Source organism: Diceros bicornis, chromosome 6 (genome assembly GCF_020826845.1).
Source record: "Diceros bicornis minor isolate mBicDic1 chromosome 6, mDicBic1.mat.cur, whole genome shotgun sequence".
Lineage (NCBI taxonomy): Eukaryota > Metazoa > Chordata > Mammalia > Perissodactyla > Rhinocerotidae > Diceros > Diceros bicornis.
In genome coordinates, this window is record NC_080745.1 from 34,155,764 (window position 1) to 34,171,594 (window position 15,831).

Genomic DNA, 15,831 nt, shown 5'->3' on the forward strand with positions numbered 1-15,831 from the left:
AACTTGACTGGAGAAATTGAAGTATCTGGAGAGGTGGAGACTAGCTTGTGGATGCTGACACGTGGCACTGCCACCAGCCCATGTGCAGGAGCCCATGAGGAGGGGCAGGGAGCCACCAGCATCAGTCACCTTCATTCACGTGGATGGGATCATGGGAGACACGGCTGCTTTAGCACACACTTCCATTTGTCCCACAGCTTCCACCTGTCAGGGTAGCATTACAGAGAGCTCTGGGCTTAGATCTGGGTTATAGTCTTGGCTCTGCCCATGACCTATCTCAACTACCTTAGGCATTACTCCACTATGGATGTTGCACTGTAAATAGCACAGCTTCCAAAACAAAGTAAACATACAACAAATTAATACATTCATTCACTCAGTAAATACCTATAATATACCTACTGTGCGCTAGGTAGTGTTCTAAGTACTGAGTATATGGCAGTGAGTGAAACAGATGAGGTCTCAATGTCCTACTTGTAAACCAGGGGCATGAACTAGATGATCTCTAAGGTCTCTTGTAGCTCTAAAGTTCTGAGACTCCTTCTTTGACCAGATGCAAATAAATAAGGCAGGCTGGCGGCCAAGCATCATGCTCCAGCCTCCTTCCCCTGTTCTTCACCCTTGGTGTCACTTCCATCCCAAACTCAGCCCTGGGAAACAGGAAAAGGTCTGTACTTCAGGTAAAGTACATGTGTACTTTGCCTGCAACCCAAGCTTTAACTTTCCCAAGTATCTGTTATTTAAGGCTTTTCTCTCTTTTGTGGAAAGGTTTTGTCTTGGCTGGAACTTCAGGCAATTACAAGGAGGCCTGGCAAGATATTTTAGGCAGAGTTAGTTAGGTGCTTTGGCAAAAGGACAGGGAGAGGCACAGTAGCCTTCTCTTCCAAGTGTAGTATCTCTTAGGTTTGCCTGAAAGGGCACCACGTCCTTGGGCAGGTTCCTCCACTTCCTTCTGGATGACAGGCATCTCTTGGTCCTATCTGCTTTCTTCTACCTCTGACTTGGCCTCAAAGTCTGAAGTTTCTACCACTTCAGTATCTGGTGTTCTTATTGGGAACAAAGGATTCCAGGACTCCCAACCATGTTGGGGAAGGGAAGCCACAGGCTGCAAGTAAACAGAGAGCCAAGAGAGGTCCTTGACTCAGGAACCTGAGTTCCTGACCACTGTCATTCCAGGTGAGTTATCAGGCATGGGATGGCACTAATAAATAACACATTTAAATCTATCAGTGAAGGCCGGCCCCGTGGCTTAGCGGTTAAGTGCACGCGCTCCGCTGCTGGCGACCTGGGTTCAGATCCTGGGCGCGCACCAATGCACTGCTTCTCCGGCCATGCTGAGGCCACGTCCCACATACAGCAACTAGAAGGATGTGCAACTATGACATACAACTATCTACTGGGGCTTTGGGGGTAAAAATAAATAAATAAAACTCTGTGAGTCAGTGTGAAAAAAAAAAAAATAAATAAATAAATCTATCAGTGAAAACGCAGGATTTTAATGCTGACCCTGGATAATTAAATGTGAAGTCAAAAAATAAAATTTTTTACTATGTAGAAGTAAAACCAGCTTTATTTAAGTTTACTATGTCTCATTACCATGAGACAAAATAGTTATATGTAATTATGTATCAGATCAACATGAACGATTCTTTAACAGCAAATTCTGCCTTCAGATTTTCTAGTATATGATAAACTAGAAGGCATAGAGACACAGATTTGAAAGACCTAGCTCCCTTGCTTATTAACTATAATCTTGGTACCTTACCTTCTCTGTGCCTGTTGCCTCAACTGTGAAATAATACTTGCCTCATTTATCTCACAGGGTTGATGTGAGAATCAAGACATGACATATGTGAAAATGCTTTGTGTTTTATGCACAGAGGCACCATTACCATCAGCTTTCTTCAGATGGCTGTCTGTGCAGTCCTGGTCATTAGCTGCCATCTGCCCTCTTGCTTTCCTCCTTGCTCACTTAGGTGTGCCTCAAGCATCTAACTACATTTTCACCATACTGAACCTTAAAAGGCTATGTAGACACTAACGTATAGCTAATTCCTATCAGTTCCTAAAGAGGACGCTGTTCCTTCATTGTGCTTGAGACCCCTTGTCACCAAGCACTGGGAGGGAGAAGGGAGGGTAGTGACGAGGCTTATTTCCTCCAGGTAGTTAATTCATTTTATCATTAAAAAAATAAGGTTTTAGGATTTTTCTTTGTACAAGGCAGTGGGTTGGGCTCAGGGGGATGCAGCATGGTGCATCTAAAATAATCTCAGCTTTGGAGTCTGGCAGACTTGGAGTTAATATCCAGACTTGGCCATTTCCTTAGCTATGCAGGCTTGGCAAGTAATGTTTGCTCTAAGCTTCAAGTTCCTCTTCTGTTTTAGGGGGTATTACATATCTTGCAGCATTATTGAAAGGATTATAATTAATGCCTGTGAGTGACTGGCACATAAGTGCAGAGGAGATGACAGATGAGCAACAAGGTCCATCGTTAAGCCCAAAGCACGGTAACAGGAATTGTGGATGCTAAGACATAATGACCAACAGAAAGGTACAGAGAGGGAAGGGCTGTCTTCAAAAACAGTGGTCTTGTTCCTGGTAGCACTTAAGGAGCAGCTGATTGATCACTGTGAAAGGTGCTTCAGAAAGCACTTCTGTTCAGCCCTAGGATTTCTTCAACTTCTAAGACCATAAAAAGAAATGTCCAACTTAAAGAGAAAAATAGTCTACAAGTTCAAATACCAAAGGGTAAAGATGAAGGGATACAGTGTCTGTGTTGTACAGTTATACAAATGAAATGAATGAAAGTTAGTGATTGCTTCTAAACTGTCACTGAAAATATGATTTAAAGGTTTACTGCAGTCTAGGTATTTTTAATTTTTCCTTTGGTAATCATCAAGATGGTTGATGCTAAAAAATACAATGTTAGGAAACTCAATGGCTTTCAAATATGGAACTTGTTTGGGTTCGAGAAATATTAATGTGGAAATAGGTGAGTTTGCTTGTGGAAATAGGTGGTAATTTTTGTGCTCTGATGTGCTTTAGAGGCAACAATAGTGGGCTGAATTATCAACTGCAATCTATTCCAAGTTCCAAGATTTTCTTCTGCCTGGGCTATGTGACCATGAGCAGGTCTTTAACTTTCTTGTGCTCAGAATCCTTAATGACTCAATGAGGTCACCACCTCCCTCTCTGTCAGGTAGTACGTGTTAAATATTTTGAACTCCTGAGATTAAGGTCAACTGCTACTGGGATTATATTTATTCATAATTAAGCAACCCTAAGCACGTCAGGTAACAAGTTATTGCTGAGGAGAGAGGCAAATGTCATCTAAGGCAAAATTTGCATACAATCTAATAAAGGATTCTCCTAATTGTGCAGTGTGGACCCTGGGGTCCCATGAGAAAGAACGAAGGACACCTCTTAGCTTTTCAGGTTTTTCCCTATTATGGTATTAAAACCTACTCAGATATTGATAAGATAAATTCACATATTTCTGTAAGGACAAATATCCCTGAGATAAAAACAAATCTACCATTTGCTTAGGGGAAATGGTTTTTAGATTCCCTTCTTATAAAAAGTAATTTGACCTCTTCCCCCTATCCTAAATCCCTGAGACTTTGAAAGGATAAAGAAACTAATCTGGAGCTCTTTCAAAGGATTTATTTGCTATAGAATTGCTTGAGCCCACCAACAAGGTGAACTCAGGATTTCTGTTTAAAAGGATTTTGCTCACTGCTTTATTTTTACAAGTGCTTCAACATTCAAAAAGCAATTCTTTTTGCCAGCACTTGGCATGTCTGGAAGAGGTTAGAAAAAGTTAGAATCTATAGAATGTCTAAAAATAGAAAAAACCCCGAACATTTCAAAATTCCTCATTTGGACAGATCCTGAGTTGAAATCACATTCATCTGCAAAAAAGAACTGTTTTAGGTCAGAAATGCTGTATTTTATAAATCCAGGTGCTGACCTTGGACTTAACTGTGAGGATTCCAGGCACTGCATGAATGGCAAGAGAGACGCCATTCAGTTGGCCAATTCGGGTAGGTGTCCTCCCTGGCTTGTGAAGTATTATAAATATCTCTTAAACCCAAACCTCCTGGTTCTCTTATGCCGATTGTCTTAATATGATTCTCAATATTTTTTTTAACAAATAAAAAAAAATTTTCCCTGCAAGATCATACATAAGTATTTGTTGCTTTAGATACAGAGAAACCAAGTATGGATGTGAATTAACAATTCAGCAATGGAGCTGTGAATCTCTGGATGGCTATGTAAGCTGTAAGAAAAGTCCCTTGCTGGCCCTGCACTTGCTGTGCACCAGAGGCGACCATCCAGGCAAGGTCAACCTGAAGAGGGTGTGAACCCAAGCAGCTGCTCGATGGGTTTAAACCGCCACTCATCTGCCTCCAGCTCTTCTACCAAACCAGCTAGTTTTTCCATCCGAGCAACTTGCTGATCTGTAAAGAGTCAAGGAGGTAATATATAATACATGAGATATTCACCAACCACCAACATAATGATTGGTTTAAAAATAATTTCTAGAAGAATTTTTTCCCTCAATATTCTAGTAGTAATGGAGTCTTATTGTATGTTGGTCAGAAGACTTAATCTTAAAAAAAAACAAACGTAGTACTTATCCACCATGCCACAGTGATTTGTGTACTAAAATCCTATGGTTACAGGTAATTGTAGCCTTTCCCCCCATATTACGCTTTCAATGGAGAAATGGTCTGATGGGGGAACATAGTTCCCTGACGCATAAATGAAGGCCTGGTGAGGCATGATGGATGAGAAAAGGTGATATCAGGATATTAGAGTCGAGGCTTCTCAGAGTTCAGATAGACCATGAAGTATTACATAAATATTTGAAGATGAAGATGATGATGGTAAAACCAGTAGAGGAAAATAGTAAAAGAAGGTTTCAGAAAGGAGAGGAAAAAGTAACATAAGAGTAGGAAGCATTAACTCCCCTAGAAAACTAACCCTCTTGACTCAACTTTAAATCTCAATGTGGACATTATATCTGGATTAAGATCATAGAATGTTCTTGTTTGCAGGTAATTTAGAAAGTCCACTTAAATAGTTGAATTTCGGGAGTTTTTGTCACAGAGCACACTCACCTTTCTGAGTCCCCGTCTCCCACCTCCCCAGTAAACTTATTCTCATAGTTAAATACACAACACTCATGTGCTTACCATGTTTCACCTGTTTAAGGGTAGATGCCACTTGATAGCTGAAAACGGATTCGCAGAGGAATCTCTCAGATCCATCTACAAATAGAACAGGAAAAGTTTTAATCTGCTCTAAGGGTTTTATGGCTTCTGATAAACCAAGCAAATTTGTCTATTCTTTTCCCTGCTTTTACATTCAGGGTCTAGTTTTTAGTGTTTACAAAGAGGGCTTCTGTTTCATTTAGAACTAAACTGCTCTGTTATAAAAGCTATTTCTTCTATACCTAGAATATTAAAATAGTTCCTCTACTTATTTAAGAGGTTAAAAATAGTGTTTAAAAAAACAAAAACAAGAAACCTCAGTTTGACGTCCTGGTTAACATTTCCCCCCTCCCAACCTGACAGTTTCTTAATGTTCTCCTGTTCTGTATATCAGGCAAACACTGACAGCTGACGCATTTGGCTAGGTGGCCCCTGTGCTATCAACATACAAAGGTACACCAAAACTCTAAGTCATTTTCATTCTAAAAAGTAAAACTGAGGGAAAAATAGCTGTTGTTGATTTTTAATATATCAAATTACATCATACAACCATCACAAAACACTGCAGGGAAATTTCATTCTGTAAACGCAAACTGTAACCTTGATATTCCAACTGAACCAAAACACTGCAATTTGGATGGCGATAAAAGTATGGTGCAATTGCAGAACCTAGCATTGTACTGGTGCCAAGAACTGGCAACAAGAAGGTAGCTAACTCAGTCACCACAGTACTTGGAAGATGATTGTGAAACAGAAGCTAGTTCATGTTATGCCTTGTCAGGCAAGGTCTGATACAGCAAAACATACCCCAAGAGAGCTCATGTAGGAAAGTGTGACTTTTAGAAGGGTAACAGAAGCCATTTGGGGAAGGTATCTTATTGCAAAAATCCTAAAACAAATGGAGGGAGAGGACATGCTGTCTTTTTTTAGGCGGTGGTTCGTGCCAGCACTACTAGGTGTCAAGCACTCACCCATCAATCATGGGTTGGTGTGTCAGCCAGGTATTAAGTGACAAGGAGACAAGACTAATGCATTCTGGCTTCATGCTGAGTTTCACACAAGGCAGGCCTCATTTCAGAAGTCATGGTAAACAATAAGAAAAACTATAGATATTGTATCTAAATGGCTTGAATACACAACCAAGAAGGCTTCTAATATTATCTTCAAAACTGATGCAAAAAATGAAAATATTATTTTCATACATAATATATATCGACATATATATTATGTATTATTTTGAAATATAATTTATTTCATTTATAGTGTTACATAAAAAGGAGAGTGTTACATCCTTTAAATTCAACCTCTTTTGTACATATTGTGCTATATGGGATATGAGCCTATCCCCTCCTCCCACCCCAACTCCTCTGGCTGACTGTAAGTCATTTGTGAGCAGATTATCCAAACTGAGCAAAAAAAAATTTTATTTTCAATTAACTAAGTATTATACTGACTGTCCAGTTTAAAGATCTAGGTAAGCTAATGCTATCACTGAGTTTTTTAGATAAGGGCAAAGGGCAGCAAATAACTATGACTCCCACTATGGGAAGAGGAACTGTGTGAACATTTGACACCAATGACGCAATTTATTATGGCTCTTCTGCGTAAATATGCCAGTGTTCATTATCCTATTCATACTCTTGCTTAAAGAGTCAAATTGTAACTCAAGTTTTATTTTAGCAAGAGCAAAGCACAGAGAATTAGAGCTCACTTCTCAGGTGGTTTGATCCTGAACTTTAGGATCTCACACAAGGCAGCGTGGATTATAGGCCATAAGGATCAGGCCAAGACGTACCTGGAAGCTCTTGGAAGTGCTACCTCCCACTTACATTTAATCACGAGTGCTATTAGGATAAAATGCTTCAGTTATAACATTTGCATATTTCCCTTGGTAATGAACTTCAAAGCAAAAGCGTGTAAGATAATCTTTCAAAAAGGCACCTGCATATCACTTTGCCACTCTATATGCCTATGGAACACACTTTTGCTGATTTGCAGCTCTGTATTAACCACAAGTCCACTGCTTCTTAGCCACATCCTATTAGATGTAATATGTGTACTAATCTAAAGACTGGAATTTCTCCAGAGAGGAGTCAGCCTGGGGCAATCTGTCTTCCATTTAGAAATTGTAATCAATTGTAACACACCAAGTAGCAATGTATCAGCTTTCCTTTTAAGGGACAAGCAAAGGTTATAAATAGTGAAAAGTTCAGTAAATTGCCCAAATTTAACACCATTGCCAACTCCAATAAATAGGATGCTAACAAATTCATTTAAAAGAATATTACCTCACAGCAGGAAATTAGACAATGCCAGATAATTTAAGTTCAGTGGCCTACAATGTCACTAAAATTCAGCCACTTATGGGCTGGAAGGCAGTCTCTAATTTGCTCACTAATAACTAGGTGAGGACAATCTTAGCTAAGGGCAAGAGAACGCTGAAAACTGCTGTATACTGCTTATGTGAGGTGTCTGTTACCCGAGAGCAAATGCACGAAAAAGTTAATTCACAAGGTTAACTGTAAGTTATTTGGGTTTATTATCCTAGACTTAGGAGGATGCAAGATCAAGTTGAACCTGTTAAGATTATAAAGAGCATCCAACCTTGATCCCTGATCGCTTTTGTTCCTTACTCTGAACAGGCAACTCTTCCTACTGTACTTTTGTATTTGATTAAACTATGTACTGTATGGGCCGCCCCGGTGGCACAAGGGGTTAAGTGCGCGCACTCCACTGCGGCGGCCCGGGGTTCGCCGATTCGGATCCCGGGCACGCACTGACGCACTGCTTGGCAAGCCATGCTGTGGCAGCATGCCATATAAAGTTGAGGCAGATGGGCACAGATGTTAGCCTAGGGCCAGTCTTCCGCAGCAAAAAAGAGGAGGATTGGCACATGTGAGCACAGAGCTGATCTTCCTCACAAAAAAAAAAAACCTACGTACTGTAAGAAAAATGGTCAGGTACATGTGCATTAGATTAATTGCATAATAGTATCACCTATAAACATGGTAGAAGATGCTTCCAAATCTAACATCCTTATTAACTTACACTTAGGAGTATTCTCTTCAATTTAACATTCCTGATTTGACCAGGATAGCTCAGGCATTGCCAGCTCTAATTTTAGTCTGTCCTTAAGTGTAAGCAGCTTTAAAACATAGGTGACACTTTAAACCTAAGAAAGAGAATCAAAACTGTGCACTATGAATTTAAACTTAATAAATAAATTTATTCTACAATAGAAAGTGAACCCATTCCTCCATGAAGCACACTGGATGGAATAAAAATGGACAGAACTGTAACTTGTTAGAACATCAACATTCAGACTAATCTCAGAAGCCTTTCTTCTTTAATGTTCCCAAGTAGTCTGGTGTATACTGACCAAGAATGCTGACAGCTTTGAGATTAAGGAGGTACCTCCTGTATTAAATTCCTCCTGTAGCTAGAATTTAAATGACTTCAATCTTAAGAGTCCATTGTTAAACACTGATTCCTCTTCTGCTGCTATAAAATTCATTAAGCAATTTAAGTGCCTCCAACTTTTGATTTGTTTTGTGGGAAACTTCCTTAATACCAGGTCTCTGTTGCATATAATTCAAGTTATAATATATTTTTAGTGCCAAATATGGTAAACAAGGCCCCATTGTTCACTACCTCCAGACTCAGTGATACCAACTCCAGTATTGTCAACGCAAATGAAGCAAACAAAAAGGCAAAGACAGAAGTACACACACCTCAGATGTATCACTAACTATACTACCTGAGTCAACTTCACGAATCATGATTTGAACCAATTCTAGAGAGCCTTATGGTCCCAATCTTCCCATGTTTTCCTGTCACAAATGATTCTTCTGTTTGTCCCGGCTTAACCCCAAACTCTGCTTTTTATTATACCTGATATAAATGAATAAAGATCACCCAAAAAGCTGACTCCTAACTATAGCTTGTACATTTCTCAGAGACATTTCCAGATTAATTTTTAAATATACTTCCTGAAATTTGTAATATTTAAAGCCAAAAAGATCAATATACTATAATTAAACAGAAAAGTGCTAGAATCAAGTAGATATTGAATCATTAATAGGTTCTTTGTTGATTTTTTTTTTCAAAGTATGATGAATAGTTTAATAGTTAAAGACCACTTTCATGAGAATCCCCTGGATGTTAGTCAAAATGAAAATTCCTGTGCTGCACCCTAGACTAATTCAGAATCTCTAAGGTGGGCCAGAAATGTGCATTTTAAATAAGCTCTTCAGGTGATTTTTATGCTCCCTATTAAGAATTTATTGGTCTAGCTCCTAAAGTGACAAAAATCTGATGAATTCCAGGTACCAATGTTATTTCATGCTTACAGCCTGTGCCCTGATCTTGGCCAGTCAGTTTGCAAATGTGTACTGAATGATTTCATGCAAATCTAGCTCCAGTGCCAGAAAAACCACCCAGCACTCTCCTGCAGTAGGCCAGGAGAGTCATCTCCACATATAAGAGTAGTATATTAGTGCAGCTTTTATTTCTTCTTAGAACCTCTTTGATGAGGTTAATCTATCTGTAGATTAATTACATTAGAAAAATACATCAAACCTACTAACCATAGGGAGGCAGACTGGTGCCGGGATCAAGCAAACTGGAGCAGGAGAGCAAAAGAATTCCTGGTTCCAGTGCTGATTTTGTCTTTAATATGGTCAAATCACTTTTCTAGGTCTACATAACTCTAGATGACCTTCTTGATTTCCAAAGTCTTTTTCAGCTCCAAAATTCTGGTTCTGGAGAAAGATTTGTGTTTTAAAGACATTATTTTGAAATGGGGACAAGAGATGAAATGTGGAGCTGAAATCAGGGCAAATTTGTCTCTAATCCACTTAATAGCTTCTTTACAATTAATATTCATTGCAGGTCTGAATCCAATTATTCAGCACAAAGCAGCATGAGATCACCTTCTAACATCTCTCCAGCTCCTTTGGGGTAGGTGAAAAGGGCTTTCCGTGGCGGGGCAAGGTCTGAGACACTGAAACCAGATCCAGTGACAGAACTTCCACTGACCCCACCAGCTGAGGATGATGATGAAGAGGCAGCCATTTCCTCTCTAGTAGAATTCTCACTTCACTACAGAAAAAGAAAAACAGCAATTGGCAAGTTTATGGAAGTGAGATTGACAACATTTCATTCTAGCTGCCATAAAAGCCAGCATACAGTTTAGTCAAGAATTAGCTCCCCTTTTTTCTATCCTCTCTACTCCCACAATCTTTTATTGATGCCTCAGGCCAAAAAGTCACTCAGGATTTTAAGTGAAAATATGTTTATTCTTAGTTTTTCTACTTAAAATACTACTTCCTACCATTAGCAAACTGTTTATGTCACTTGGGATTGACGGTGGGTGATTTATGGGTTATGAAGAGGTGGTAAGGCAGTGCCAAGGTAGCAATTTGACTGAGGAAATAAATTATATGAGGATAAAACAACCATGCCTTATAGGACAGTTTGTCTTGGATACATCCTGACCAAGCCACACCAAGAAATTCACTTATAAAATTTTCCAAATAAAATTCCAGAATAACACTGTGTTCTGTTCCCAAGGAAGAGGAATTGGTTAGGAAATACATATTGGCCCTTTCATTAAAAATTTTTAAAAAATTTTTCATCCAAATGTAATACCCAAATTGATCACTTGGTGGCGTCCCAAGACTAGAACAAAATAGCTCAGGAAATGATCTTAGAATTCATGGTCTATTAGGAAGAGAGCAGCTGCCAGTGTTTAATCTTATGTCATATCAAAAAAATCCAAATGTAAATGAGAAAATCTGTACTGAATACATGTTCCTTACAAAAGTTCAAAACAAAAACACTACTTTTGCTATAGAAGCTTACACCACACATTTACAAAAGATTCAAAAAGTGTATGTTATCTAAAAAGACTGGTTTAGTACTGTGCTAATAGAACTTTCTGCCATTATGGAAATGTTCTAATGTTCTGTTTCTGTGCTGTCCAATATGGTAGCCACTAGCCTCATGTGACTATTAAATTAGTGTGGCTGAAGAACTGTATTTTTAATTTTACTTAACGTTAATTAAAATTTAAATAGTCACATGTGCCTAGTGATTACTGTATTGGAAAGTGCAGCTGTAGCATTTAGACAAAAAAATGACTTTACACTGAATTATACACTTTAAAATGGCTAAAGGTTACTTTTATGTTATGTGAATTTTAGCTCAATTTTAAAAAAAAGAAAAAAAATGACCTTACGAGGATTTTTACAATGAATTTCCCTCTTTAATGGCCAGAGAGAATTTTAGTTGAATTGTTTTTTTCTTGCTAGTTGCAAAATGAAAACATTTGTTATAAAAAGTTGAAACATTTTTGAATTTTAAAAATAGAAAAGATGAGGGAATGCTATGCAGATATAAATCCTATATATACATAATCCAGTTTCCTAGCAAGGAAAATGATACACTGTACATTTCTGAAATGCTGGCTGTTCTGTTTCCTTAATTTAGTGATGATGATTTAAGGCTGTCAGGGAAGCAGAGTTTAGTTTCTGATTTCATTATATGTCTATAAGTAATACTGATTAATACTGAAGTGGGATATGGTAACAGTAAGGCAACTGCTATAATTAGAATGTCAGCCTATTTAAAAATGCAAATTAATGACATTTTGAATCTTGCTATTATATCACTTTTTGTTTTTTCTCTGAGCTCTATAACTTTCCAAATTGTATTCATATTCATAGAGGCAACAACTTTTCAAGTTAGATTCATATCCAATCCTTTGGACTACACTAGCTTAAAATACAGCTTGACAAGTGTTTTTTTTTTTTTGAGGAAGATTAGCCCAGAGCTAACATCCGATGCTAATCCTCCTCTTTTTGCTGAGGAAGACTGGCCCTGGGCTAACATCTGTGCCCAGCTTCCTCTACTTTATATGGGACACCGCCACGGCATGGCTTGACAAGTGGTGCGTCGGTGTGCGCCCGGGAACCGAACCTGCCAACCCTGGGCCGCTGAAGTGGAGCACGGACACTTAACTGCTATGCCACCAGGTCGGCCCTTGACAAGTTTTTAAATCCTCTTTTAAAAAGAAAGTAAGCAGGGGCCAGTCTGGTGGCATAGTTGTTAAGTTCACATGCTCTGCTTCTGCGGCCCGGGGTTCCTGGGTTCGGATCCCAGGTGCAGACCTACATACGGCTTATCAAGCTATGCTGTGGTGGTGCTGCATATACAAAAGAGAGGAAGCCTGGCACAGATGTTAGCTCAGGGACAATCTTCCTTACCAAAAAATAAATAGATAAAATAAAATAAATAAATTAAGCAGTAATGGACCAGGTCCAAATTTCTAAGTGGACTCCTGTTGGGATTAAAATAAAGTATACAGCAACTTAGCTAGCTTTTGGAGTAGCTCAGTCTTATTTCCCATCAGTTCAGAGCAGAACCTACTGTGAACTGTTTATCTCACCTATGACTTAAAACTTGAATCTTTTCCCTTGATATATGCTCTACTCAGTTGCAAATGCAAGGAATACTTTATATTTTGAAATCAGTTGCTCAGCAGAGCACTCAAGCAACTGCCAGAGTGAGGACAGCTTCAAACGCTAGACACAATGCGACTTCTAAACCAAATAAAATCAAAGGAATTCCCTTTCATCCTATTTTCTTTCAAACTCAGAACTACTATCATTCAAAACACAAAACAGCCAGGGTTGAAAACTGGAGTGCAGAATTAGCACAAAGCTAACTTGAACATAAATAAGCAGTTTTCTGCTAAGGTGGAAAGATACACCTAAGTAATTTCTAGCTTTAAAGCTTTTAGGTTAAATTTTGAATGCTATCAAGAATTAAAGTGAAACTAACAATAAACTCCAGTTTGTAACTGCTCTAAGAAGGCAGGCATTCTGATCACCAGAACCAAACATAATGCTTGGCCTATATTAAGTAGCTGTTGATTTAAATAAACGTTTGCTAAATGAATTAAACGTTTCATAGTAATTAGAGGATTCCTTAAAGGTCATCTAATCCAACTCCCTCATTTTATAGATGACAAAACCAAACTGAAGTGTAGAGACTTGAGCTTATTTGCTGTGACTTTTTTCAAGCAATGGCTTTGTTGGCATGTCATGTGCCATGGGAAAGGTGACACAGCATAGTGGTTAAGAGCTCAGACTCTGAAGCCTCTCGGCCTGCGTTCATGTCCTAGTTTTGCTACTTAACTTGCTGTGTAACTTTGGACAAATCACTTAACCTCTCTGTTCCTCAGTTGCCTCACATTACCTACCTCATAGAAGTGTCACAAAGGTTAATATAACTAAAGCATTTGGAACAGTTACAGGCACAGTAAACACTTAATATTAGCTATCCAAAATCACTGATGGATATAAACTCCTGACTCTTTTTTTTCCTATGCAGATCCCAGTTTTCATACTTCTTATGTCCCAACACACTCATGGAGAAAGTTCTAATTCTCTCCATTTGACAAAGAGTCTGCTCAGGGAGAGGGAAAACGCTCTCCATTAATGCACTTCACACTTTCATTTTAAGGTTCATGATCTCAGGAAGAATCCTGAGATCTAGGAAAGAGAGAAGGCGTTGTCTTCCTACCCTCAAGGCCTCGCACACAACCTGGATCACAAGGTTTCCTGAATGAATGATGAACAAATGACAGCGCAGGGCTAGCAGCTCAGCAAAGGTTACGCAGAGGTTAGAGAAACTTGGCGTCATGAGGGTTAGTCCATTACTGTTTCCTCCCTCATTCTGCAGATCTATTTACACAACTCTCTCTCCCACTAGGCTGCCAGGCCCAAGGTAGGTGCTCAGTAAAATTTTGCTGCATGAATAAATATTGACGACGAAGTAACCTGGGGCTTGGCCCTCTCAGGGAAGCGGGGACTGCTGGCGGCAGAGATCCTCATAGGAGAGCAATGCTCTTTTGCGGCACACAGCATGGCTGTGTCCGCACTATGATGATTAAACATTTACTTCATTAAGACAGGGATGACCTAGTATTCATACTTTCCTTCCTAGCAGATATGTGCCTATTTTCTTAAAAAGAATTCTTCCTTTTGAAAAAGTCTCCTTATCAAAAAGACGCTGAAAGCAGCACCCTGGCACAATAGCGCCTTATTACAAGCAATCATTAAATTCCATCATCAACAAATCGTCCCACTGTGTTCCACTTAAATAGCTGATTACCACCCAAACAGATGCTGCAGCTAAAACGAGGTGGGGTGGAGAAAAGGGGCTGGAGACGGGAGGGGTCAGAAGGCCAGGATTCCCAACCTAACTCCAAGCCACATCTCCCCCACCTCCCCGCCCAGTCCCAAGGGGGCGACGCCACCGGCGCCGTCACACTGCGCAGGCGCCATCCCCCGGTCCGCATGCGCACTCAGTCCGGCGCGGCCTGAGGAAATTTCTTCTGACACGCCTTCTTCGGCAGGCTCCTGTCTCTCCTCCTACCTTCTGCATTTTACTAGTTCCTACAGGTAGGATCCCAGGGATCGACTCCCTGTTCATCAAGCTCCCGAGGGTCCCTGAGCCCTGGGCCACTTACCTCAATGGTTTTGGCACTTTCCCCTACAGCCCCGCCCTCCAGGGCCAGCCGGAGCGGCCGCGCTTCCAACGACCAGGACGGTGGCGTGCTCGCGCCCGTGCGGAGGGAGCCTGCGGCGGCGTGCGCGCGTCCGTGCTGTGGTCGGCGTGGCCGGGGCGGAGAGACGCGGAGGGCGCGCTCCCCGGGAGCACTTCCGGGTCCTTGGCCCCCTCGCGGTACCGTGGGTTATCGGCAGCAGAGGAGCGCTTTTCTCTTTCTTTGGCGTAGTGGTTTTTTGGTTCGCTTTTAAGATTCAGGGCTTCAGCTTCCTGCACGGCATTGCAGGCCTTCTGCTCTCCTCTCCCTCTCCAAACCACCACGAAGGAGGGTTAGATTGGCTATGCCCCCTTCCTTCTGAGTGGTCTCGCAGCCCAGGGCCGTGTAGGAAAGGCAGATGAAGAGTTTGCGGTTTCTGAGGCAGCTCTGCCTCCAGAACCTGTGGTCTGAAGGCCGTATGTTAACGCTGAAGTCTACTTTTGTGGAGAGCCTTGGTGCTTTTTTTTGAGAGGTCCTGGGGGAATAAGGCACTAGGATGTAATATCATTAAACTATTGCTAATTATGCCCCCTTTTTGTCCATTCAAGTCTGTTTACCTTCTATGTTGTTATTTCTCACAACGCGAAACCTCTCCTTGGTCTGTAAGCAAACTACCAATTAAAGTGACTTATTTGCGGAGGGTTGGATTGAACATCAGTGTATGTAGTAAGGATTGATCTGTTTTCTTTGGGACTTTTCACGTATTTTGGGCCTCAACACTATCCAGCCTATGTGGTAGGAACACTGGTTGAATTTAAACACAGCCAGCCGATAGGGAACCTTTGTTTCCCGAATTGCTGATTTATTATGTGGTGACTAGAAGCTTGGCTTCTCAGTGAGTCATGTACAGTTTGTTGGACAGTGGCGTATAGAAATTGGGTTCCTCCCCTCAGCAATGTATTGGTTTGAAGAACCATGTTGGTCAAGTCATATTTTAACTGTGTTTTCATAGGCAACTGGATCTAATCCTTGGCTGTCTATTTCAAGCACCTCTAAAAGTACTTA

General features: G+C 40.3%; 2 protein-coding genes across 7 annotated transcripts in view; one reads left to right on the plus strand and one right to left on the minus strand.

Moving 5' to 3' along the window:
- Positions 1 to 1,552: 1,552 nt before the first annotated feature.
- On the minus strand, positions 1,553 to 14,857 carry ANAPC16 (anaphase promoting complex subunit 16). The gene is made up of 4 exons (XM_058543235.1): positions 14,752 to 14,857; positions 10,148 to 10,316; positions 5,199 to 5,273; positions 1,553 to 4,460 (listed from the first exon to the last, which is right to left on the minus strand). Exons 2-4 carry the CDS (start codon positions 10,287 to 10,289, stop codon positions 4,345 to 4,347), a joined length of 333 nt encoding a protein of 110 aa, XP_058399218.1. The 5' UTR covers positions 10,290 to 10,316; positions 14,752 to 14,857; the 3' UTR covers positions 1,553 to 4,344.
- Positions 14,578 to 15,831, plus strand: part of ASCC1 (activating signal cointegrator 1 complex subunit 1) — a 101,681-nt gene continuing 100,427 nt past the window's right edge. For 2 of the 6 annotated variants that reach the window (XM_058543234.1, XM_058543229.1), the window contains exon 1: positions 15,125 to 15,485. In XM_058543234.1, coding sequence (XP_058399217.1) covers positions 15,351 to 15,485 — 135 coding nt within the window. In that variant the 5' untranslated portion in view covers positions 15,125 to 15,350. The other 4 variants (XM_058543231.1, XM_058543233.1, XM_058543232.1 and 1 more) reach the window with 4 other exon arrangements.